The sequence below is a fragment of the Cucurbita pepo genome, chromosome 3, assembly GCF_057944985.1.
Source record: "Cucurbita pepo subsp. pepo isolate OVF chromosome 3, ASM5794498v1, whole genome shotgun sequence".
Lineage (NCBI taxonomy): Eukaryota > Viridiplantae > Streptophyta > Magnoliopsida > Cucurbitales > Cucurbitaceae > Cucurbita > Cucurbita pepo.
The window spans coordinates 13,815,761-13,839,035 of record NC_141800.1 but is presented as its reverse complement, the minus strand read 5'-3'; the positions used below and the strand labels follow the sequence as shown (position 1 = coordinate 13,839,035).

The window sequence follows — 23,275 nt, the reverse complement described above, 5'->3', positions numbered from 1 at the left end:
GGTAGTTGCTGAATCATATTCAATAAATAATGCTTTAATAATTGTCGATTTAAATTCAATGAATTATCCAATCATAAGAAACAAAATATGGTAATAGAAATTATTAGATAAATAATAATTTCCTTGTTATGAATTTACAATAATACCATAGTACCCATGAAATTAATATAATTATGTGTATGGTAATGTCAATTATATTTGAAATAAGCTAGGGAGAGGTAATAATAAAGCTTCAACTATGTATTATTATTATTGTACTTGAAAGAAAAAAACTATATATTAAAATTTTTATACCTAGCTATTAAAGCTATTAAAATCAAATTCATTATTAAAGATGGTCAAAGTTGGGCTGGAAAAATGTTAGATTCTCCCATGCTCTATAATTCCAAATACCTTTACAAAATAACCCTTAAAATTTTAATTAATTTTCAATTTAGTCATTAATTTTTTAAAAATTTTAATTTAATTTAATTTGATTGATTAGCAAATTGGCGGAGGGTATAATCGGTATGAACATAATATTTATTATAAAATTAAAATATTTAAAATAAAAAAATTAACTTTGAAAAAAATGGTTGAAATTATAAATTTGATTCTTTAACATTTATAGCACTTCTTCTACTTTTAAAAGTTTCAATTATGTACTTGAACGTTAAAAAGTGGGTAGGATAAGTTACATGCTTAAAAAAAAATTATTAATTTTTTCAAAAATTTAATTTTATGTCTAATAAAATATTATGGTCGACTTATTAATTCAAATCAGAATCAGGATAAATAAAACACGTTTAACCACGAGAATCATTGTACATAAATTATTATATTATTATTTAAATAATTTAGATAAAAATGAATTAAAAAAAATCTAATTATAATATTTATTTTAAAAGGTAAAAGAATGATATTTAAAACCAAACTTTTTTTAACTACAAAAATTAAATAATTGTAAGTTTAATAGTTTTAACTGAAAAAGACAAGAAAATCTCGGAAGCGTATGAAAAGAATCACTGTTTATTCTCACTTTCTATAACCACGCGCAAAAAAGGCGCGTGGAACCACACGAGTTCGAAGGAGTAATGGGCCGGTAAGGTAGGAAAGAAACCGGCTGCATAAGGGATTGAGTTAAAGAATCTTTGTAATATTCATATTTTAAATTAAACTAAAAAAAAAAAAAACAAAAAATTAGCAAAATCCTTACTTTAATTAAGATTAAGGTAAAAAAAAAAAAAAATGTTAATTTTTGGGCAAGAACAAGAGGGTCCCACAGTGTCCCATTCTCCATTTTCGAGTGGTTTAAAGGCAGCTGAAGAGCATCTGCAATTGTTCATAAAGACTCATTCTTTTTATTGCAGAATCCAAAACACACACACACACACCAAAAAAAAAAAAAAAAAAAAAAAAACACTCTGTTCTTGTAATAAATCCTCTCATTTCCTCTTCAAAACCCCACATTTTTTATTTCAAGAGAAAAAAGGTGAGGTAGGAGTAGATTACTGTAACAAAAGGCCTTCCCCAACCCAAACCCAGCTGGGTTTCCTCTGTTTTTCAAGCATAGAATAAAGCTCCTACAAGAGGAAAGGAACAAACCCAATACCCATTTCTTGGAGAATCTCAAAATGGGGCATGTCATGGTGGTTCTTTGGTGTTTATTTGGTGTTTTTTCTGTTCATGCCTCTGTTTCTTATGATTCCAAGGCTATTATCATTAATGGGCAGAGGAGGATACTCATTTCAGGCTCCATTCATTACCCCAGAAGCACCCCTGAGGTAATGTTTTAAAATGTGTTTCCCTTGCATGTCTTGTTTTTTTTTTTATGGGGTTTCTGACCTATTTTGGAAATTTGTTGTTTCTGGGCTCATACAGATGTGGCCAGATCTTATTCACAAGGCCAAGGAAGGTGGTCTAGATGTTGTTGAAACCTATGTCTTCTGGAATGGACATGAGCCTGAACAAGGAAAAGTAATGGAGGGCTATATTTTCACTCAGATTTCTCCATGTTCTTACCCTTTTAGTATAATTTTGAACTGTTATCCATGCAGTACTACTTTGGGGGGAGCTATGATCTTGTTAGGTTTGTGAAGCTGGTGCAGCAAGCTGGGCTTTATGTTCATCTCAGGATTGGACCTTATGTTTGTGCTGAATGGAACTTTGGGTAATAATTCTTGACTGATAAGTAGCCATTATCATGCAGTTCTAGACATTGATCAATGTTGTTTGGTTTGTTTTCTCAGTGGGTTTCCTGTTTGGTTGAAGTACATTCCTGGTATCAGTTTTAGAACAGATAATGCTCCTTTTAAGGTAGTGATTTTGTGTTCCTTTGTTATGTTCTTTTGTTTTGATTTGTGTTCTAAAGCAATTTTGTCTTGTTTTTTTTTGAATAATCAAGTTTCATATGCAAAGATTTACCAAGAAAATTGTGGATATGATGAAAGCTGAGAGGCTATATGAATCTCAAGGTGGTCCTATAATTTTATCTCAGGTAAGGTTTTCTTTATGAATGCAATTGATTTTGTTAAAGTTCTTGACATGAAATGACATTAAAGTAAGGAAGAATCTTTCTTTTTCATTGTTCTTTATAGATTGAGAATGAATATGGACCTATGGAATATGAACTTGGTGCACCCGGAAAAGCGTACTCGACGTGGGCTGCACAAATGGCTTTGGGACTTGGTACTGGTGTTCCATGGGTCATGTGTAAGCAAGATGATGCCCCTGATCCTATTGTAAGCATTACCAGACCTTCTTCTTCTTCTTATTCCCGATATTTACTTCAAAACACGTGCCATTTTGGTAGTGTAACGTGTTTTGTATTCTTCGTCTTCGTCTATAAAAGATTCTGATGTCGCTTTACTAAAAAGTTAAACTAGTGAATTCTGAATGGAGTTGTGAGATCCCATATCGGTTGGAGAGGAGAACAAAACATTGCTTATAAGGGTGTGGAAACCTCTCCCTATTAGACGTGTTTTAAAACCTTGAGGGGAAGATCGGAAGGGAAAGTCCAAAGATGACAATATTTGCTAGCAGTGGGCTTGAGCTTTTACAAATGGTATTAGAGCCAGATACTGGTCGGTGGGCCAGCGAGGACACTGGGCCCCCATGGGAGGTGGATTGTGAGATCCCACATCGGTTGGAGAGGAGAACGAAGCATTGCTTAAAAGAATGTGGAAACCTCTCCCTACCAGAGGTGTTTCAAAACCTTGAGGAAAGCCCAGAAGGGAAAACCCAAAGAGAACAATATCTGCCAGCGGTGGGCTTGAACTGTTATAAATGGTATCAAAGCAAGATACAAGGTGGTGTGTCAGCGAGGACGTTGAGCCCCCCAAGAGGGGTGGATTGTGAGATCCCATATGGATTAGAGAGGAGAACGAAACATTGCTTATAAGGGTGTGGAAACCTCTCCCTACAAGACACGTTTTAAAGTCTTGAGGGGAAGCCCGGAAGGAAAAGCTCAAAGAGGACATTATCTGCTAACGGTGGGCTTGGGTTTAGGCTTAGGCTGTTATAGGACTACACTTTAGGACTACACTTTGAACAAGTTTTGGGGTGAAGTTATTGTTTTCACTCTGCTGCTATTGAATCATACTGTAAGGAATCACTACTGAGCTAAGTATATTGTTTTGTTCCTAACAGATTAACACCTGCAACGGTTTCTATTGCGATTATTTCTCACCGAACAAAGCTTATAAACCGAAGATGTGGACGGAAGCCTGGACTGGATGGTAAGTTGTCATGCTTTTATGTCATCTGAAGTCGCTTAATATTTTCGTCTATGGCAAGCAGTGGCAGGCACATATGGAGATGTAGTAAGAGAACCTGGCTAATTGTACTCGTCTTTTCGTTCTGTTTTCTATTACAGGTTTACTCAGTTCGGAGGTGCGGTTCCTCATAGACCGGCCGAAGACATGGCCTTTGCCGTTGCGAGATTCATTCAGAAGGGAGGATCATTCATTAACTATTATATGGTAAGAGATCATTGTTGGCTGGACTTCATAATCGAAAAGAATGTGTTCGATCAGTCCACTGATTTTGACTCATTTTTGTTAACTTTTCAAGTATCACGGTGGAACGAATTTTGGACGAACTGCTGGTGGTCCCTTCATCGCTACGAGTTATGATTATGATGCTCCGATTGACGAATACGGTAAGCTCAAAAGATTTATGTTCTTGTCTTTAATGTTACATGTTTTTGAAACTGTTGGTTTGCAAGGGGACAACTGATGTTTTTGAAATTAAAAATGAAAAGTAATTTGTCCCACACATGTTGCAATGACATCATTATGCAAGCTCTGTTTTGGTAGTGACTGAGAACTGACTCTGTCACGGACAGTCGACATGAATGAACAAGGATTTGATCGTTTATGGCTAGTCTACTTATATATCTTCCATCTCTAAACCTCGGTCATATATTCATTTTTCTCCCAAGAGGAATTTGAATCTTTTGATATGTCACTGAAACTGAAAGTATGTTAGAACGACCCACTGTGAGATCTCACATCGGTCGGGGAGGAGAATGAAACGTTCTTTATAAGGACGTAGAAACCTCTCCCTAGCAGACGCGTTTTAGAAACCATGAGGGGAAGCTCGAAAGGGAAAGCCCAAAGAGGACAATATCTGCTAGCGGTGAGCTTGAGCTGTTATAATTGGTATCAAAGCCAGACACTGGACAATGTACCAGCGAGGAGGCTGAGCACGGAAGAGGGTGGACATGAGGCGGTGTGCCAAGAAGGACATTGGGCCCCGAAGGGGGTGGATTGAGGGTCCCACATCGATTGGAGAAAGGAATGAGTGTCATCGAGGACGACGGGCCTCAAAGGGGGGTGGATTGTGAGATCCCACGTTGGTTAGGGAGGAGAACGAAACATTCTTTATAAGGGTGTAAAAACCTCTCCCTAGCCAACGCGTTTTAAAAACCTTGGGGGAACCCCAAAAGGGAAAACCCAAAAAGAACAATATCTACTAGCGGTGAGCTTGAGCTGTACAAACACCCTACGTGATGATGGGTCCTTTCCAATCTTTGAAGTGGTAGATGATATTATATGCAACGAGACTCGTTCTTTCACCTCGGGAGCTAAAAAAACTTCTTCTATCGTGTCTCTATCATGGATTGTATTCTAAAACAGTACTTTACAACCATCCATCTGAGAGCTATATACTCGACTCATGATGCAGGCTTATTGAGGCAACCGAAATGGGGTCATCTGAAAGATCTGCATCGAGCCATTAAACTTTGTGAGCCAGCTCTTGTGTCTGGAAATCCGATCGTGACACGACTCGGGAACTATCAAGAGGTCAACATTTTCTTTTATCTACAACTTCTAGTTGATGAATCTTCAAAACTCAATCTCTTAAATTCAACATATCCTTATAGGCTCATGTATTCAAATCAAAATCCGGTGCTTGTGCTGCGTTCCTTTCGAACTACAACCCAAGATCCTACGCAACGGTGTCATTCGGTAACATGCACTACAATATTCCGCCTTGGTCTATTAGCATTCTCCCAGACTGTAAAAACACAGTATACAATACTGCAAGGGTAAGAGGAAAACTCTGCTAAACATTCTGAATTGTCTCTGCATTTGTTTTCGAAGCTTATTTTGAAATTCTCGTGTGCAGGTCGGTGCCCAAACGGCAAGAATGAAGATGTCGCCGGTTCCTATGCACGGAAGTTTCTTATGGCAAGCATACAATGAAGAACCAGCCTCTTACAATGATAAAGAATTTACAACAGTAGGCTTGTTAGAGCAGATAAATACTACAAGGGATGCCACTGATTACTTGTGGTATACAACAGAGTGAGTGATGAACATTTGTACAATTTTTCGTTCTTTTCGGTAATCACGATGGATTTCTAGATATAATCGGCTGTGTTTCTCCGTTTGCAGTGTACATATCGATGCTAATGAAGGATTTTTGAGGAGCGGAAAGTATCCTGTTCTTACTATCTTGTCAGCTGGCCATGCTATGCACGTTTTCGTTAACGGTCAACTAGCAGGTACGTAAAAGATCATTGATTGATGGTTCGTGATCAAAATTTATCTCTAACTCGAATATATTTTGCGTTTTACAGGAACTGCTTATGGAAGTTTAGACTTCCCTAAGCTAACATTTAGCAAGGGGGTAAACTTAAGGGCAGGGAACAACAGAATTGCTCTTCTAAGTATCGCTGTCGGTCTCCCGGTGAGTCTTCTTCCTTTGAATGACAATGCTTTTTTCGGTTCTCACTTGGTCGCGTAAATGATGAAATACTATGATCGTGTATATTGCCTTTTGACTTTATGATCTTTTGTGATACGATTCAGAATGTGGGTCCTCATTTTGAGATGTGGAATGCTGGCATTCTTGGCCCGGTTAATCTGAACGGTCTCGACAAGGGCCGAAGAGACTTGACCTGGCAGAAATGGACCTACAAGGTTTGTACGAGGTTTTTGAGTACTGTACTTGAACTGTCTGATGTTCCTCACCATGTCTAACACTTAGTACACGTTGCGAATTAGATTGGTTTGGATGGAGAAGCAAGGAGTCTTCATTCGCTCAGTGGAAGTTCCTCGGTCGAATGGATGCAGGGATCTTTCGTCGCTCGGAGACAGCCACTGACATGGTTTAAGGTATCTTATGTTACAACCTTGTCAGGTGATCCTTTAAGGTTGTTGGGGAACATTCTGTCGCTTACGTATCTCGACGTGTTTTTATTCAGACAACGTTCAACGCTCCTGCTGGAAATTCGCCATTGGCGTTGGATATGAGTAGCATGAGTAAAGGACAGATATGGTTAAACGGTCAAAGCCTTGGACGCTACTGGCCAGCTTACAAGGCATCTGGCTCGTGTGGTTACTGTGATTATACCGGTACATACAATGAGAAGAAATGCTCGAGTAACTGTGGTGAGGCGTCTCAGAAATGGTAAGCAACAAAGTCGAAAACGAACTCAAAAACTCTATATCTGCAGTTCGTTAAACATCGATAAACTAACCGCTCTTTGATCATCGTTTAATTAGGTATCACGTCCCTCGTTCTTGGTTAAACCCGACAGGGAACCTGTTGGTTGTGTTTGAAGAATGGGGCGGAGACCCGAACGGGATACGTCTAGTCAGAAGGGATGTAGATAGTGTATGTGTTGATATCAATGAGTGGCAACCAACACTAGTAAACTGGCAGCTGCAAGCCTCAGGTAAAGTCAACAAGCCCTTAAGGCCTAAAGCTCATCTGTCCTGTGGTCCAGGCCAAAAGATTTCGTCGGTCAAGTTCGCCAGCTTCGGAACACCGGAAGGCGAATGTGGAAGTTTCCGGGAAGGAAGCTGCCACGCTCATCATTCGTATGATGTTTTCCAAAGGGTAAGTAACGTTTTATCTTTTGTATAAACAATGTCGTCTTGTCTACCGATCATATCTAATGTTCGTTGTTCTTGCAGACCTGCGTAGGACAGAACATGTGCACGGTAACAGTAGCACCAGAGATGTTTGGAGGAGATCCATGTCCGAACGTGATGAAGAAACTGTCGGTCGAAGTCGTATGCAGCTGATGGATACATGGAATTGTATACACCAAAAGATAGTGATTCATTTTGGGCGTTCTCCATTGGTGAAGTTGTACAAAATACACGACAGCTGATGGAAGATTGGGAATTTATGTGTAAATAGTTAGGTGATTTTGATTGGTATTCCCACCAATCACACCATATTATTATAGAAAAAAATGGAAGCACATTGAGGTTTTAAGTATTGAATCCATGTGCTTCTGTTCTTTATGTTCTTGAAACAAATGGAAGCCTCTGGCTTCTATTCATGTGTACTCTTATCATTTTATACAAACAATCCATGGCTTCTCTATTAAAACTTTTGTTTATGATAGTATTGAGATTCTCGATGTCGTATCGGTCGAGTTAATTGTTATCATTTTATAAAAAAAAAAGGATGGATCAATCCCGAATACACTTTATTTTTATTAAAAAAAATTTAAAAATTATTATCGTTCATAAATACTTTTAAAAGTTTAAGGATATTTTTGAAACATAATATCTTTCAATCTCAAATGAACACTAAGGTAAAAAAAAATTGTTTTTTTAGCGGAATTAATAATCAAAAGATATTTCAATTTTTTCTTTTAAAAATATTATTTTCCTCAAAATTGATTCTAGTGTGGGCTTACGGCCCAACATAAAACTAACTGTTTCCTCTGGGCCTGTCTTTTGGGCTTGCTAAAAACCGTTTTTTTATTTAAATTTTAATAATAAATAAATATAAATCAATAATAAGTATAGTTTTTTAACTTAAAAAAATAAATAAATAAGTATAATTTTTTGAATTACTTTGTAAGAACAAAAATAATAAAAGAACTTTATTTTTGAGAATATAATTCAATTATTTTAAAATTGTTGTCTATTTAGATTATGAAATTTAAAAATTATTTGATAGATCTCTACAATTTTTTTTTTTTTAAAATTAATTGCTCTATTATATATAATTTAAATGTTATTTTCAATGAAAGCTTAAATTTTCAATTTTGTGTTTGAAAAATCCATAAATTTTAAAATATTTGAAAGTTTAGAGACTAAATTTATAATTTTAAAAGTTTATAGATAAAATAGTCACCGATCTCGAAAGTCAGATACCAAATTTATAAATTAACTTTGAAACGTTGTCGATTCAAATCACTACCTCCCATCCACCCGTTTGATTATAACGCTTATTTTCTTTTTGAAAGCCAACAAATTTCAATCAAATTCAAGAATTAATGAAAAACTATATGGTTATTTGTAATTATAGTGAAGGAAGTGTGTTATTTGTGTCATAATGATTGTAATAAATGTTGGAAAATAAGGTAAAATGAAGAACTTAAAATTGGAAATTAAGCATTGCAAATTAGAGACAAGAATTCAGAAGGGGCAGACCAAGATTTAATGCAAAGCTCACCTTTGTGGAAGAGGGTAGGTATGTTGAATTTACTCATTTTTGGCTCTTTTTTGCTTCTCTTATATTAAATGCATATGGCTGGTTGGTGTGTGCATATGCTACTTACACTTATTATTGATTTCGTAGAGTTCTCGTGCTTTTTTTGCACGTAAAATTCGAGTTTCAAGCTAACCCGAACATAATTTGAGTGGCTATGTATTCGTGTCTGTCTCCATAAATAATCGTTTGAATTTTCTTCTCTCTTAATAATGTATCGACGTCAATATTATTTACAAACCGCGTAAGAAATATTGTAAATGTGAGTGGTTGTTTAGGGACAAAATATAACTCGACTTTTAGGTTGGTTTGTTTTTGTCATAATTTCCTTCATTCTATACTTTATTCAAACAAATTTTTAGGAGATCACCTAAAATTGTTCAGTAAAACAAGTTTAACCATGAAATTCCTATGATTGAGCCACAAAAAAATAGTGTACTTTGTTAGTATAAATAGTAATTTTAAAATTTTTTAAACATTTTTTAATTTCTTTATCCTTGGGATCACTCTGTTCCGAATGTGGTGTTGGTTCATTCATGTACATCTTGTTCACTCGAGTGTCACATAAATCATCAAAAATTTGAATGAACTTATATAAACGGACATACATTAGTGAGAAAAAAAAGAGAGACATCAAGAAAGGGAAAAATGGCATTAATGAGAAACAATAATGCTCATAACAAACGACTCCTAAAATAATGATATACATTATGAATTGATTGCGTAGAGTGAATGGATTTACACAAAGAATTATTGAAATAATTTGATATGATCCGATTTTGCTTTGGTTGGTAGCAACAACACCAATTATGTAGCTATGATCGAGTACTTAAATGGTGAAATTTCTCTATTTATAATCAAATAAATTACAAGGATATGAAAAGAATAATAGATCGAAGATACCTAGGTCGTAATGAAACTAGATATTTGTCTCTAATAAAAGATCAAATATAATATTTTTAGTAAACTATAATACAATACTAAATATGATATCCAGAGCTGGATTTGGGGTACAGAAAAAATGAAAGGGATTTGGGTTGTGATTTGAGTTTGTGAAGTAAATGGTGATAACCATACATGTCAGGTTCCTTTATTGACATGTTTACCAACCTGTAATTCTTAAATGGTGCCCAACAAGGTTGCCAATATTCAGGACACTTCAAACTTATAACCCTTTTCCGCTGTCGATGTAATAGGTGTGGTCTCGAACTTCCCACGTCCAAAACCCTACTTTCTGCTACCTCCAGTAAGGTTCTGGGCCGTGTCTTAGTGAGTTCTAGGGTGCATGATAGAAGCTTCTAGAATCAAAATTTGATTAAGGGTTAGTTTTGATTTTTGGTAAAGAACAGATTCTTGATTAAACGAATATGCAAAAGACCTAGTGTTGTAACAAGAAGCGATGCGACTATTTGAATGATGACCAATAATCTATAAATGTGTTATGTGAGATCCCACATCTGTTGGAAATGGAAAAGAAACATTCCTTATAAGAGTGTAGAAACCTCTTCCTAACAGATATGTTCTAAAACTATGAGGCCGACAACGATACGTAATGGACCAAAGTGGACATCTGTTGGTAATAAGACTTGAGCTGTTACAAATGGTATTAGAGCCAGACATTGAGCGATGTGCCAGCAAAATACTGGCCCTCCAAAGGAGTGGATTGTGAGATTCCACATCGGTTGAAGAGGTGAACGAAGCATTCCTTATTAGAGTGTAGAAACCTCTGCCCAACAGACGCGTTTTAAAATCGTGAGATCACTGACAATACGTAACAGACTAAAATGAACAATATCTACTAGTATTCTAGCACATTCACATGCTAACAAAATTGTCTTGAAAAATACATGAAGCATTTAGGGAAAATACCAAAAAGGTAAAAATAAAATTTAAAAAAAAAAAAAAAACAATAATCGAATGGCTGATGTGGTTGATCAGACGGTGAGGATCTGAGTAGTCATAATCCAGCGTGGCAATCTTTTTTGCCACAAAAATTCCACTTTATATATATATATATACACACATGGGTGATCTAAGGCAAGAGCAAGGCCAACCAGAGGCAGCCACATATAGTGCTTTAAAGGGAGCCCTAAACTTTGGCTTTCTGCAAAAACAAAGAAAACTTCCATCCTCCAATGGCTGTTGTTGGTGCACAGAAACTCCATACTACCATTCCCTTTCTCCTTCTCTCTCTCTTTCTCCTCCTCCTCCTCCTTTCTCCTTCCTCTCAAGGTAAAAACATCTATTTTTTTTTTCTTTCCGAGTTTTGAAACGGATTACCAAGATCACATTTTGAATTTGTAGGGGCAAAATCGTACTCGGAATTCCGATACCCATTTATCAAACGAGCGAGCTCGTTCTCGTCATTGTCGTCATCGACATATTCATCGAGGCACGGGGAGAGCGTTTATGACTATATAATTGTAGGGGGAGGCACAGCCGGGTGTCCCTTGGCAGCCACATTGTCCAAGAAATTCAATGTGCTATTGCTAGAAAGAGGGGGAGTCCCTTTTGCCAATTCAAATGTGTCATTTTTGAGCAACTTTCATATAACTTTAGCTGACATTTCACCCACTTCTGCTTCCCAAGCCTTCATTTCTACTGATGGAGTTCTCAATGCTCGAGCTAGGGTTTTGGGCGGTGGCACTTGCATTAACGCTGGTTTCTATACGAGAGCAAGCTCAAGGTACGCTCTTCAAAACCCGTGTCAGAGTTACCTTATTTAATTTAAACGTTTTTTTAAGATCAACAGTCACTGAAGTGGAAGATTGAAAAACTCTAAATATCTTGTTCGAAAGCATTTATATTAACGTTTATTACTCGGTTTTTAGACCCACCATGGTTACATACTTACTGAACATAAACAAAGAAGTATACAAAGATTTTTCTTTTGTTATCATTTAATAGGGTTAGTTTTTTCCCATAAAGATGGAATGGGGCAAGTGAAAGATTTGAGATATTAATGATGATTAGAGTACAAATAGAGAGTTAATTGGAATTAAGAGAAGATTATTATTGTTATTTAGTGACGTATAGACAAAATAAATGTTGTACTATGATGTCCCATATTGGTTGGGGAGGAGAACAAATCACCCTTTATAAGGTGTGGAAACCTTCCCATAGAAGACTCATTTTAAAGCCTCGAGCGTAAGCACAAAAGGAAAAGCCCAAAGAGAACAATATCTGCTAGCGGTGGATCTAGGACGTTACATGTACCTATTCACATTGTAAAACCGAACAAATGTATTAAGTCTAAAAAATGTACAAATAATAGTGACGATAATGTCACACATTAATAGTAATGACATATAGAGTACATTAAATTCAAAACATTTAAGATTCCATCTTCCCATTTTTAATGTATTAATTAAACGACAGTGTATCTCTCTCCTATTTAATATTTTCTCAAAGTGAGTTAGGTGAACCATTTTGACCTAAATAGATTTCTCTATTATTATTATTTATTCAAATCTCTTCCTTTTATTTATGACGTAATAATCTAAAATATAAATTGTTTTTATTTTTTTTTATTTTTAATGGGCCAGAAGCCCAATCCAGTTGTTAAAGGCCCAACGCTGAGCCCAATAGAAGCCGAATGAGCCCATCCCAACCTGACAATCTCATAAACTTTTATGGTTTGGTTTCAGGTTCATAGAGAAAGTGGGTTGGGACGCGAAGCTTGTGAATGAATCATACCCGTGGATCGAGAACCAGATTGTTCACCGCCCCAAGCTCACGCCATGGCAGAGAGCTTTCAGAGACAGTCTTTTGGATGTTGGCGTCTCGCCTTTCAATGGCTTCACCTATGATCATCTCTATGGCACCAAATTTGGCGGCACCATCTTCGACCGTTTCGGCCGCCGTCACACTGCCGCCGAACTTTTGGCCACTGCTGACCCCCACAAGCTTACTGTCTTGGTTTATGCCACTGTCCTCAATATTGTGTTTGATACTACAGGTATGTTGAGCCGCATTGCACACGAACTGTTTGTCAAAATGCCTGGGAATCCTCTGTTTGATATATTAAGTGTTTGTGGACTCGTTTGCTTTTTAATTAGAAGCTTTGGCCCACAATTTTATATCTATTTAACTCCTACTTGGTTGTGCTAATTGAGTTCTTTGTTCATATACTTCTGATGATAGCTTCTGGTTTGCCATATATTAACAATAGGAACCTTGATCTATATAATTCTGTCTTTCCATGTAGTCTTGGTTAAATTCCAAAAGAAAATGAAGAGTATTGTGTGGCGTTGAAAAGAAACTATGTTTGAAATAGTGAACAAAATAACTTCAAAAGTGAAGTGAATCTGTGTAAATGATTTGTGCAGGAAAGCAACCAAAGGCAGTGGGACTGATCTTTAAGGATGAAAATGGGAATAGACATGAAGCAGTTCTAAGAAACAGGCGGCAGAGTGAGGTTATCTTATCTTCTGGAGCACTTGGGTCACCTCAAATGTTGCTGCTGAGTGGAATTGGGCCAAGAGCAGATCTTGAAAAGTTGAACATATCAGTGGTGCTTGACAATGAGTTTGTTGGGAAAGGCATGGCTGATAATCCTATGAACACTGTTTTTGTTCCCACCAACAGACCCATCAAGAAATCACTTATACAGACTGTTGGGATTACTAAGTTTGGTGTTTACATTGAATCTAGCAGTGGCTTTGGCCAGTCTTCGGATAGCATTCGATGCAACCACGGGATGATGTCGGCTGAAGTAAGCTACCTTTCTTATATTCCTGATTTCATCATTTTATTTTCTAGTCATAGAACCAATCATTCATATATTGACATCTTAATTATCTACAAGTGTTAACAGCCATGATTTGTTACATGTTTCGAAGAACAGAATGCCAAAAGCATAAGGAACTCAGAAAAATAAATGAAATTATTGCAATCTTTTCGAACCGTGTTCTGGGAGACACATGAAACAAGCTATTTAAGTCATGAAATCAATGATATATTGATTACTTAATGAGAAGTTAGTAACTATTCTAGTGGTTTTAGGATGATTTGAATTTGTTATGTAACCAGATTGGGCAACTATCCACCATTCCTCCAAAGCAAAGAACCTGGGAAGCCGCCCAAGCTTACATCAAAACGAAGCGCGATTTACCTCAAGAGGCATTCTGGGGTGGTTTCATTCTCGAAAAGATTGCCGATCCCTTATCGACAGGGCAACTTACCTTGGCTAACACCAATGTTGATGACAACCCAACTGTGACCTTCAACTACTTCAACCATCCATATGATCTTCACCGGTGCGTTGATGGCATTCGCATGGCAGCAAAAGTTGTGCAGTCAAAACACTTCACAGATTTCACAAAAAACACTAGGGAAACCATTGAGAAGTTACTTAATGCGACTGTGAAGGCCAATGTCAATCTCATTCCAAAGCATACCAATGACACCAAGTCTTTAGAGCAGTTTTGCAGAGACACTGTGATCTCAATTTGGCATTACCATGGAGGGTGCCATGTAGGCAAGGTAGTGAGCCCTGATTACAAGGTCCTCGGCGTTTCCCGTCTCCGTGTTGTTGATGGATCAACCTTTAGCGAATCTCCTGGAACCAATCCTCAAGCCACTGTCATGATGATGGGAAGGTAAGGGTAAAAATCAGTTCATTTGCTCATTAGAAATTTAGACTAGAATTCTAAGCAACAAAGTTAGGCATACACATCAAGGATCATGAAATAGTAACTTTACTTATACTGCAGGTACATGGGACTGAAGATTTTGAAGGATAGACTGGGACAGGGAGCTGATCTATAGGCGGCATGTCTGCACTCCGGTATGGCAGATATCGCAATAGGCGTGTGTCGAGTTTCTATTGTGAAAATGTAATTATGTCATCTCATCTTCCTATCTATCTAAGTAGTTAAAATTGTAGGATCTTGGCTTGCTTGGTTTGGGCAATGCGTACAAGGTTTTATCCCATATAAACTTCTAAGCATTCCAAGCCAGCTTCTAGATATGTCATCATTTTTGTTTCATCTTTGAAATCTGATATCTATTAGGACATGCATATTTGGACAATTTTACAACCATTTATATTAGTAGGGTACTATTTTGATCTGAAGAGAATTGTGGATATAGAAAGACTAAGTGATTTTAGAACAAAAAGTCATTCCAGTGAAGACAATCTAAACAGACAAATGCCACACAGAACAAAACCTTGTACAGCCTCTTACAGCTTTCCATGCCTATTTTGCTTACATATGTAAACAATATCTTGTCCAGGTTAGGATTATTGACATCCAAATAGGCCACTTGTTCTTGTCTTTTCAAGGTACCATCTTGCCAAATTTGGCATTATTTTGGTTTGTGCACGCGAAGGCTAGCAAATCTACGAGTCCCAACGAAAAGAATAAAGAGTTTAGAACTCTTAGAAGTAAACCCATAGTGAGCGCTTACTTAAAATTTAGTATGATCGAGGTTTCTTAGCGACTAAATGTAGTGGGTGTTAGAAATTACGAACCTTCACAATTGTATGATATTGTTCAGTGTTAGAAATTACGAACCTTCATAATTGTATGATATTGTTCATTTTGAACGTAAACTCTCGTGACTTTGCTTTTAGTTGCACCAAAAGGTCTTGATCCAATGAAGATGTGCTTATAAACCAATGATTAACCTCTTAACTAGAACAGTAGGGCCAAAGAGTTATCTCTTCTCCCTACCTAAGGTTATATATGCTAAAGCCGTTGTTATCTTTCTCTTGCTTGCTTATATAACGTCTCTTTCTAAAATCTCTCTCTCTCCTCGTTTTCTAAAACCTTATTTTAAAACCGAAGCTAGAGGCTCGATCATACGTCGCTTGGCCGTAGGCGACGCAAGAATAAATTGGCTTAGCTCACTTGTCGTTGGAAAGTGAGTGCCGCACAATCGCTAGTCCGCTGCCTTCGAATGTGCGATTGTGTCAAAGTGTGCATATCCTTTTCTTTTTGAATTGTAGCTAGCAACAATATATTCCAAGTTTATTTTTATTACCATTTTTGAAAATTTTATAATATAATTTATCTTACAGGCTGTACACATCCGTTGAATATTCAAAAAACTCTTGACTTCGGAAAATAAATACAAAAAATATCTTTAATTTAATTGGTTTAGATCTGCAACCATTGGTAGGTATGAATATGTAACTGAAATTCTGAATTTAAGAATATCAAATTTTAATTTTTTAAAAACAAACAAACTCCAATGAATTATTTGACCAATTAAAATAATAATAATAAATAATATTTTTTTAATCTAAAATAATTTATTAATAAATGATGGGTTGGTATATGAATGAAAACAATATGATTAATTTTAATTTATATATATAATTGTGCATTTGGTGTGAAAATCAAAAGGGTAAATCTGGAAATTGAGTTTCAAAGTGTGGCACGTGTCTCGCACGCTCCGGTTAATTAGGGACTGAGATGGTGAGGTGGAGCCATCTATGTTTGGTTGACTTTCACTCTCTACGCGTTTCCTTTCCTTTAATCCAACTCCCAATCTCTCAAATATTTCAATTTTCTTTTCAAAAAATAACCTTATACTATAAATAATTCAAATTACCTAAATGACCCTATCACTTACATAATTTTAAAATTTTCAATTTAGTTTCATAAATTTTAATTTGGTAGGTGCATATCCTCCAATAATCATCCAGTCGTTTTAAGAAACATTTTTTCTTAAAGAAAATTATATAGAAATTTTAGAAAAAAAACATATATATAGTTTTATTTTAAAATTGTTACTAATAATTATAAAAATTATTAGATAATAGCATTATAATTTCAAACCATTTCAAGAAAAAAAAAATCTTCAATTTTAAATTACATTTTTCAATTTCATATAAAACTTAATGCTATTTATTTATTTATTTATTTATTTTAATATTTCAATTTATATTAAACGTTTATACTATATCTTATAATAAAATATTCTACTACATTCAAATATTAAAAGTCAATAGTTATATATATAATATTTAAACATGTACAAATTAACTAAATATGGAGATAAAATATTATTGAATTTAAATCTCATATTATTTTACATTTTTAATTAATTTGAAAGTTTAATGACATAAAAAAAAACCTTGATATTAATTAAAAAGATGGAAAAAATACAGAAAATAAATAAATAAATGGCACAAATGAAACCCAATTAATATGTAAAATTAATTAATTTGTTTTAAGCAGAAATTTGATATTAATTTTTTATTTATCATATTCTCTCTTTTTTTTTTCTCTCTCTCTCTAAAATTGGTTGAAAAGGGCAGAAGACGTCTTTTTAAAAACCCTTCTTTAAAATCCCATTTTGATTTCACTGAAATAAATCCATCATCTCCCAAATTCCCTTCTCCATCCCCAATGACGGACAGAGTCCACCCTAACGCCGCCGCCGCTGCCGCTGCCACTAACGGCGCTCCGGCGGCCAAGACCGCTCCATTTCCAGCCACCAAGTCCCAACTCTACGGCGCTAGCCGTCCTGCTTACCGTCCTCAGCCATACCACCGCCGACGCCGCAGCCGCAGTTGCTGCTGCTCTGTCTGCCTCTGGTTATCCCTAATTCTCATCCTCCTAATCTTCCTCCTCGCCGTTGCCTCCGCCGTCGTTTACCTAATCTACCGCCCTCAGAGGCCGTCCTTCTCCGTCTCCGCTGTGAAACTCTCCCATTTCAACATCACTTCCTCTTCACTCCTCAATTCGAAGTTCGATCTCAACGTCTCCGCCAGAAACCCTAACAAAAAACTCGTGTTCACTTACAATCCGGTCTCGATTTCAATATTCTCCAACGAAATCGATGTCGGCGACGGAGTAATTCCTGGATTTGTGCACAATACGAAGAACACCACTCTGTTGAAGACGTCGATTATCAGCAACCGCCAACAACTCGATAGCTCGTCGGTGAGTACCTTGAAGAGTAGTATGAAGAGCAAGAAAGGCTTGCCGTTACAAATTCAACTCGATACAAAGGTGAAATTAAAGATGGGAGCACTTAAGAGCCCTAAAATCGGAATCAGAGTTTCTTGCGACGGAATCTCGGTAACCGTTCCCACTGGTAAATCTCCGGCCACCGCCTCAACTTCCGGCGCAAAATGTAAGGTCGATCTTAGACTCAAGATCTGGAAATGGACCATCTAAAAACAGAAGAGATGAAAATTTGAAGAACACGAAGAACACAGAAGAAGAAGAAGAAAAAAAAGGTCTCCGGTTTTATTTTATTATCATTACTTTTTTTTTCTTTTGTATTTTTCATTTCCCGAAATTTAATTTTCGCGTTCTCTGATTACATACTTTTTTCGTAACTTTTTTTTTTTTGCTTTTTGTTAAAAAAAATTAGAATATTTTGTAAATGGAATTAAGTCTAATGATTGAGTTGTTTTTTTTATTATCAATAATTATATATATAATTTCAAATATTTTGATTGGAGGCAATTTTAGGACATGTAATTAAAATAATTAATCAAGAAAATAATTATTCTTTGTTGTAAACGTGTGTAAGCTTACCTGTTTTATTTATTTTTTAATTTAAATTACCAATATTACCCTTCCAACCTAGGATAATACTACGATGATTCAAATTTCGATTCAGGTCATTGATATATTACTAGTGCTTCTTAAACAATTTTTTTTAGTATTATTTTGATAATTTGACGATTAATTTGAATAATTTATGAAAACGAGCTAGAGAGAGAAAATTGTAGAGAGAGAGAGAGGGGATTAAGAGGAGGGAAATAGAGTGGACTTAGGTTTCAAAAGGAGAGGTTGAAAGGTCATAATCTAAATTTTGTTGTGTAATGGAATATAATTAAATCAAGAAATTTTGTTATGTATTGAGCTGAGCTGTATGCATAATTTTATTATTATTATTATTATTATTATTATTACTATTAATATGGAATATAACAAAAATACTTTTTAAATATATTATTATTATTCCCTCTATAAACAATTGTGTCGGTGGACTCCCTTTTATTTACTTTTCTTTTTCTTTCTTTTATTGTAATTATTTTCCTTCGTTTTCCCTTTTTGCAATTTCGTCCCTCTCCCACTTTAAATTATACAACAGCCCCCCTACTCCAAAATTATACTACTTGTTGCCCCCATTTTTAGTTGAATCCGACCCGTAACCAACTTTGATTGAGTTTCTAATGCCGTGTATATTAAGATCTGTCGATTCGAATTTTTTGATGTCTACTACACGACCGACCTAAAATAGGGTTACAATCCAATCCAACCAAACTTTTAAGATTATATAAAGATTAAGAATATTTGATTTTGTTACTCGTAAATGTTTGATATTTGAGTTTCATGAAATTTTTAGTTATTACTGTCACTTGTGTGGATAAGTATGATTTTTTTTAAAAAAATAATTTTAAAAAAAGAATCGGACAACCAAATTCAACCTGAAAATGGAGTGGTGGGTTGGATTATGAGGTTTATTTGAGTTGCTTGTGTTACTTATTCAACTGACTCTAAATTTTGAGTTAGTCTAAAAAAAACTTCTCAAATTCAACCCAATTCGACCCGTGTAATTAGGAGTTGCATTCCATCTACTTTAACAACTAAATCCACGTGGACCTAGACACAAAATAAAAAATAAAATATAAATGTGAAAAATTAAGTGTTAAATTTGTAATTTAACGAAATGTGTTTTATGTACTTTCATTTTAATAATGTGGGTCAACAGTATATTTAATAATTATGGGATAAAATTTGGGAATTAGTGTCGAATAATATAATAACCCAACAATTTATTAAGATTATATTAAATAATCATTCATGGTTATACATGAAATAAAATTGAAACTAAAGCCAGGGGCTATTTTTGTAATTCTACCATTAAATTCTAACAAATTATTTTTAATTTCTTTTAAAAAAAATTATATTTTAAATTTTAGAAATAAAAATAATTTCCATTGTATAAAAAAAAGAATGTGGCACATGTGGTATCTGTAACATCCAACATGCTTGCATCATTAGCATTGTTGATTGGATCACATGTATCGGATCTCTCTTTTTATTATTTTCTATATAAAATATATATATATATCTCTAAAAGAGAAGAAAAATCTTCAACTTTCATATAATATAATGTATTAATCATAATATAAATTGAAATTATACAAAATTATCTGATACTTAGAATATGTTTTAACTTTATGTGGAACATAGGAAAATATGCATGCACTCGTGACAGGTTCACTACGAGAAAATTAACAGACAAATGCCCTAATAATTTCCACTACGTACAGTTATAAATTAAAAGCTAGTTCTCTAACTATTCAAACCTCGACAATTGAGTTAGGTTTACGATTAGGGGCGAGTTGACAAATCTATTCATTCTCATATAACCGTATAAAATCACATGCATGAATAAAGTTCAACCAACTTTTAAGGTATTATTATAGACCTTTGCTATTCGTGACAGATTCACTCAAAAGGGAATTAACTGAAAAACTGCATAATAATTCCTATAGAGTACGGTCAAAATGATATGCAATGATTCAACAAGTCGACACACGCAAAAATTCATGATGAATTTATAAAGGGAGCTTAAATATTTCGTAGTCCATTCTAGATCGAATTGCATATGGTCCTCATCTTTTTCCGTTCTTCTTTCTCCACCTCCTTTCTCGTTCTTCCTTTTCCCTTTCCTCTCCTTCCCGGGTAGGCTTCTCTTCGGTGTCGATTTTTCAAAAAATCAGATACGAGGAAGAGGATAGCCGCTTGAATTTGATACACACCCAATTAGAGACATATCATAAGGCATTCATCACTTACTTTACTCAGTTTGGATGGCAGCTTTCAAGGTTATGAGTTGATATCAAATTCAAACACCAAACTGAGATTTGATATCATTTCATGGCGTCCAGAATGTGCAATCTGAGAGAACCTGAAACGAATTGTGCTCATCCAAAGTTTACAAAGTGGGCCTAAACATGTAGGCTGGCCCATCTAAACTCGCATCAAATTCATGGGCCTTAATGTCAATTGGCCCAATTATAAAAATGATTTAGGGTTTGTTGGAAATTATTTTTCAAGTGCTTAAAATCTTTTTTTTTTTTTTTTTTGAGAGCTAAAAAAAATGATTTTAAACACTCGAAAAATAATTGATTGAATATGGTAAATACTCGGCTGCTTTATCGATACGAAACATCGATAATGTAATGAATACGAAAGTGAAGAAACAAAATGATGATCATGTTTACCATTTTGTAAAGTATTTTTTAGTAAGTTTGTACTAAAATCTTCCAAAAGCCATAATTAAAGGTCAAAGCTTTTAGAGAAAGTCAAAAGAAAAAGGGAGAAGTTAAGAATATGATGATTGAAAATAGGGAAAAAAAAAATGATAGAAATTTTAATGATTTATGGACTCCTCTCTTGAGTGCAAAAGTTCCCATAAATGTTTTCATACTAAAAAGATGGATAAGCCTAGTATTCGAGCTCGAGCTAGGGTTTAGACATGTGAAAATCTCTCCTTAACAGACGCGTTTTAAAACCTTGAGACTGATGACGATACGTAACGAGTCAAAGTGGATATTATGTGTTAGAGGTGGGCTTTGACTGTTATAAATGCTATCAGAGTCAAACGAGGATGTTGTGTCTCTAAGGGTGGTGGATTGTGAAATCCCACATCCGTGTGGAAACCTTTGTTGGGACTCCAAGGGGGTGAATTGTGAGATCCCACATCAGGAGAGGGAACGAAACATTACTTATAAGGGTGTAGAAACTTCTCTACAAGAGCTCCAAACAATGCTCACCGCTAGCAAATATTGTCTTGTTTGGGTTTTTCTTTTCGGGCTTCCTTTCAAGGTTTTTAAAACACGTCAGCTAAGGAGAGGTTTTCATACCCTTATAAAAAGTGTTTCGTTCTCCTCCCCAACCGATGTGAGATCTCACATTCTCCCTAACATATGCATTTTAAAATCGTGAGAATGTTACAATATAAGCGAAGAAAAACAAAAAAAAATATAATGAATAAAACGTTCCTCAAAACAACAAGATATTGTTATTTACTTGTAAATCCATGATCTTCACCTTAATTAGCAAACGCTCGAGAAGAACGAAGTGTAAATGACACTCAAATTTGGGAAGTGTGCATACATAATGTGAGGCCCTCACTGTTGTGTCAGCTACTCACAGTATATCCCCACACTCTCACATGGACCAAACAAACACACACCAAAAAGGGACAAATAAATAAATAAATAAAAGTCAGAACATTATGGTAAGTGGCAAACATTTATAACAGAGAATGGTATGTTTGTCTATTCTCATCTTCATCATTTTCTTCAAAACCCAAACCTTTACTGTCTCTTTTCAAACTTTTTATCACTTCGGAACTGGGAAAACATTGAGGGCCCTTTATTCTTCCTCGTTCTTCGTTCATCGTTCATCGTTCATCGTTCAATTATTAATTCAAACGATCCGTCTGTAACTAGTAACTGATGTTTTATCTAAGTAGATCATATTTCTTATGTTTACATGTCATTTCTCTCTAATTAATATTGATTTTTACTGTAACATCAACTTAAACATTTGGGTCGATTGATTATTTAGTATTACCGACTGAATTAAAGTCGAATTAATGTATGATTGAGTGTTGTTTGGTGAACCCTTTTGGAAAAGTGGTTCCTTCACTCCCCACTATATAATACCATTCATTTTTTAAAATTGACCCACTAATTAATTCTTATAATATAATTATTTTACCATAAAGTTTCCTCCAATATATAGGATCCACTTTTTCTTATCATACCCTAATTATCACATTCTTGCATGGCTCTTAATGCTTATCCTTTTATATTTTTTTACATAAATTATTAAAAAAATATCAACTTTTATATTTTTACCGTCAGTCCTACGTTTCAAAAATACTCATAAACATTTAAAAGATACTTATAAACTTTCAAAAGTAACATTAAAAAGTTTGGAGATAATCTATGAGATATCGATAGACGGTTTGAGTCCATTTTCGATGTATAGAGAGACGGTAAGTTGGGATTGGTTCCCATTTGCAGCCACATAAGGTATGAAACAGCATCTCTCTGTTTTGGCTTTTTGGTTAGCCAAAAAGAAGCCTTAACTTATACCCTTCTTTGCCCATCAAGATTCTTTTCATTCATTCAAGAATCCTATGCTTTCATTGTCTCTCCCCTTTATAACTTTATACCTTATCATTTCATATACTAACTATTTTTTTTTCTTCTATTTATTAATCTTTAAACTAGTGGAGTCGGAAAGATTTTAGGTAGTTTATCAGAATTAAAGTCGGTATACCTCAACGATAATTGACATGTATTATCTCTTTTAAGGTCAGAAGTTCATATCCTCTC

The 23,275-nt window shown here is 35.1% G+C and overlaps 3 protein-coding genes across 3 annotated transcripts; all 3 read left to right on the top strand.

Annotated features, from left to right (window-relative positions):
• The first annotated feature begins 1,362 nt into the window (after positions 1–1,362).
• Positions 1,363–7,845, top strand: BGAL1 (beta galactosidase 1). The gene is made up of 19 exons (XM_023671736.2): positions 1,363–1,763; positions 1,861–1,956; positions 2,037–2,149; positions 2,229–2,295; positions 2,384–2,476; positions 2,577–2,720; positions 3,628–3,716; positions 3,854–3,959; positions 4,051–4,138; positions 5,167–5,285; positions 5,366–5,530; positions 5,611–5,789; positions 5,880–5,989; positions 6,065–6,174; positions 6,297–6,407; positions 6,492–6,602; positions 6,692–6,897; positions 6,993–7,329; positions 7,407–7,845. The coding sequence occupies exons 1-19, from the start codon at positions 1,614–1,616 to the stop codon at positions 7,515–7,517; spliced, it is 2,505 nt and encodes an 834-aa protein (XP_023527504.2). The 5' UTR covers positions 1,363–1,613; the 3' UTR covers positions 7,518–7,845.
• Positions 7,846–10,973: 3,128 nt separating this feature from the next.
• Positions 10,974–15,024, top strand: LOC111789749 (protein HOTHEAD). Its single transcript, XM_023670430.2, has 6 exons — positions 10,974–11,175; positions 11,248–11,629; positions 12,591–12,901; positions 13,272–13,657; positions 13,975–14,543; positions 14,658–15,024. Exons 1-6 carry the CDS (start codon positions 11,079–11,081, stop codon positions 14,710–14,712), a joined length of 1,800 nt encoding a protein of 599 aa, XP_023526198.2. The 5' UTR covers positions 10,974–11,078; the 3' UTR covers positions 14,713–15,024.
• Positions 15,025–17,231: 2,207 nt separating this feature from the next.
• LOC111790854 (NDR1/HIN1-like protein 13) lies at positions 17,232–18,355 on the top strand. The gene has a single exon (XM_023671956.2). The coding sequence runs from the start codon at positions 17,304–17,306 to the stop codon at positions 18,075–18,077; it is 774 nt and encodes a 257-aa protein (XP_023527724.2). The 5' UTR covers positions 17,232–17,303; the 3' UTR covers positions 18,078–18,355.
• Positions 18,356–23,275: the final 4,920 nt, after the last annotated feature.

Bases quoted from the DNA above. Each gene is read 5' to 3' on its own strand.
- LOC111789749 (XM_023670430.2), top strand. From the start codon at position 11,079: ATGGCTGTTGTTGGTGCACAGAAACTCCATACTACCATTCCCTTTCTC. The intron at 13,658-13,974 runs GTAAGCTACCTT...TTATGTAACCAG, and splicing joins ACGGGATGATGTCGGCTGAA to ATTGGGCAACTATCCACCAT. The intron at 14,544-14,657 runs GTAAGGGTAAAA...CTTATACTGCAG, and splicing joins ACTGTCATGATGATGGGAAG to GTACATGGGACTGAAGATTT.
- BGAL1 (XM_023671736.2), top strand. From the start codon at position 1,614: ATGGGGCATGTCATGGTGGTTCTTTGGTGTTTATTTGGTGTTTTTTCT. The intron at 2,296-2,383 runs GTAGTGATTTTG...TGAATAATCAAG, and splicing joins CAGATAATGCTCCTTTTAAG to TTTCATATGCAAAGATTTAC. The intron at 4,139-5,166 runs GTAAGCTCAAAA...CTCATGATGCAG, and splicing joins TGCTCCGATTGACGAATACG to GCTTATTGAGGCAACCGAAA.
- LOC111790854 (XM_023671956.2), top strand. From the start codon at position 17,304: ATGACGGACAGAGTCCACCCTAACGCCGCCGCCGCTGCCGCTGCCACT.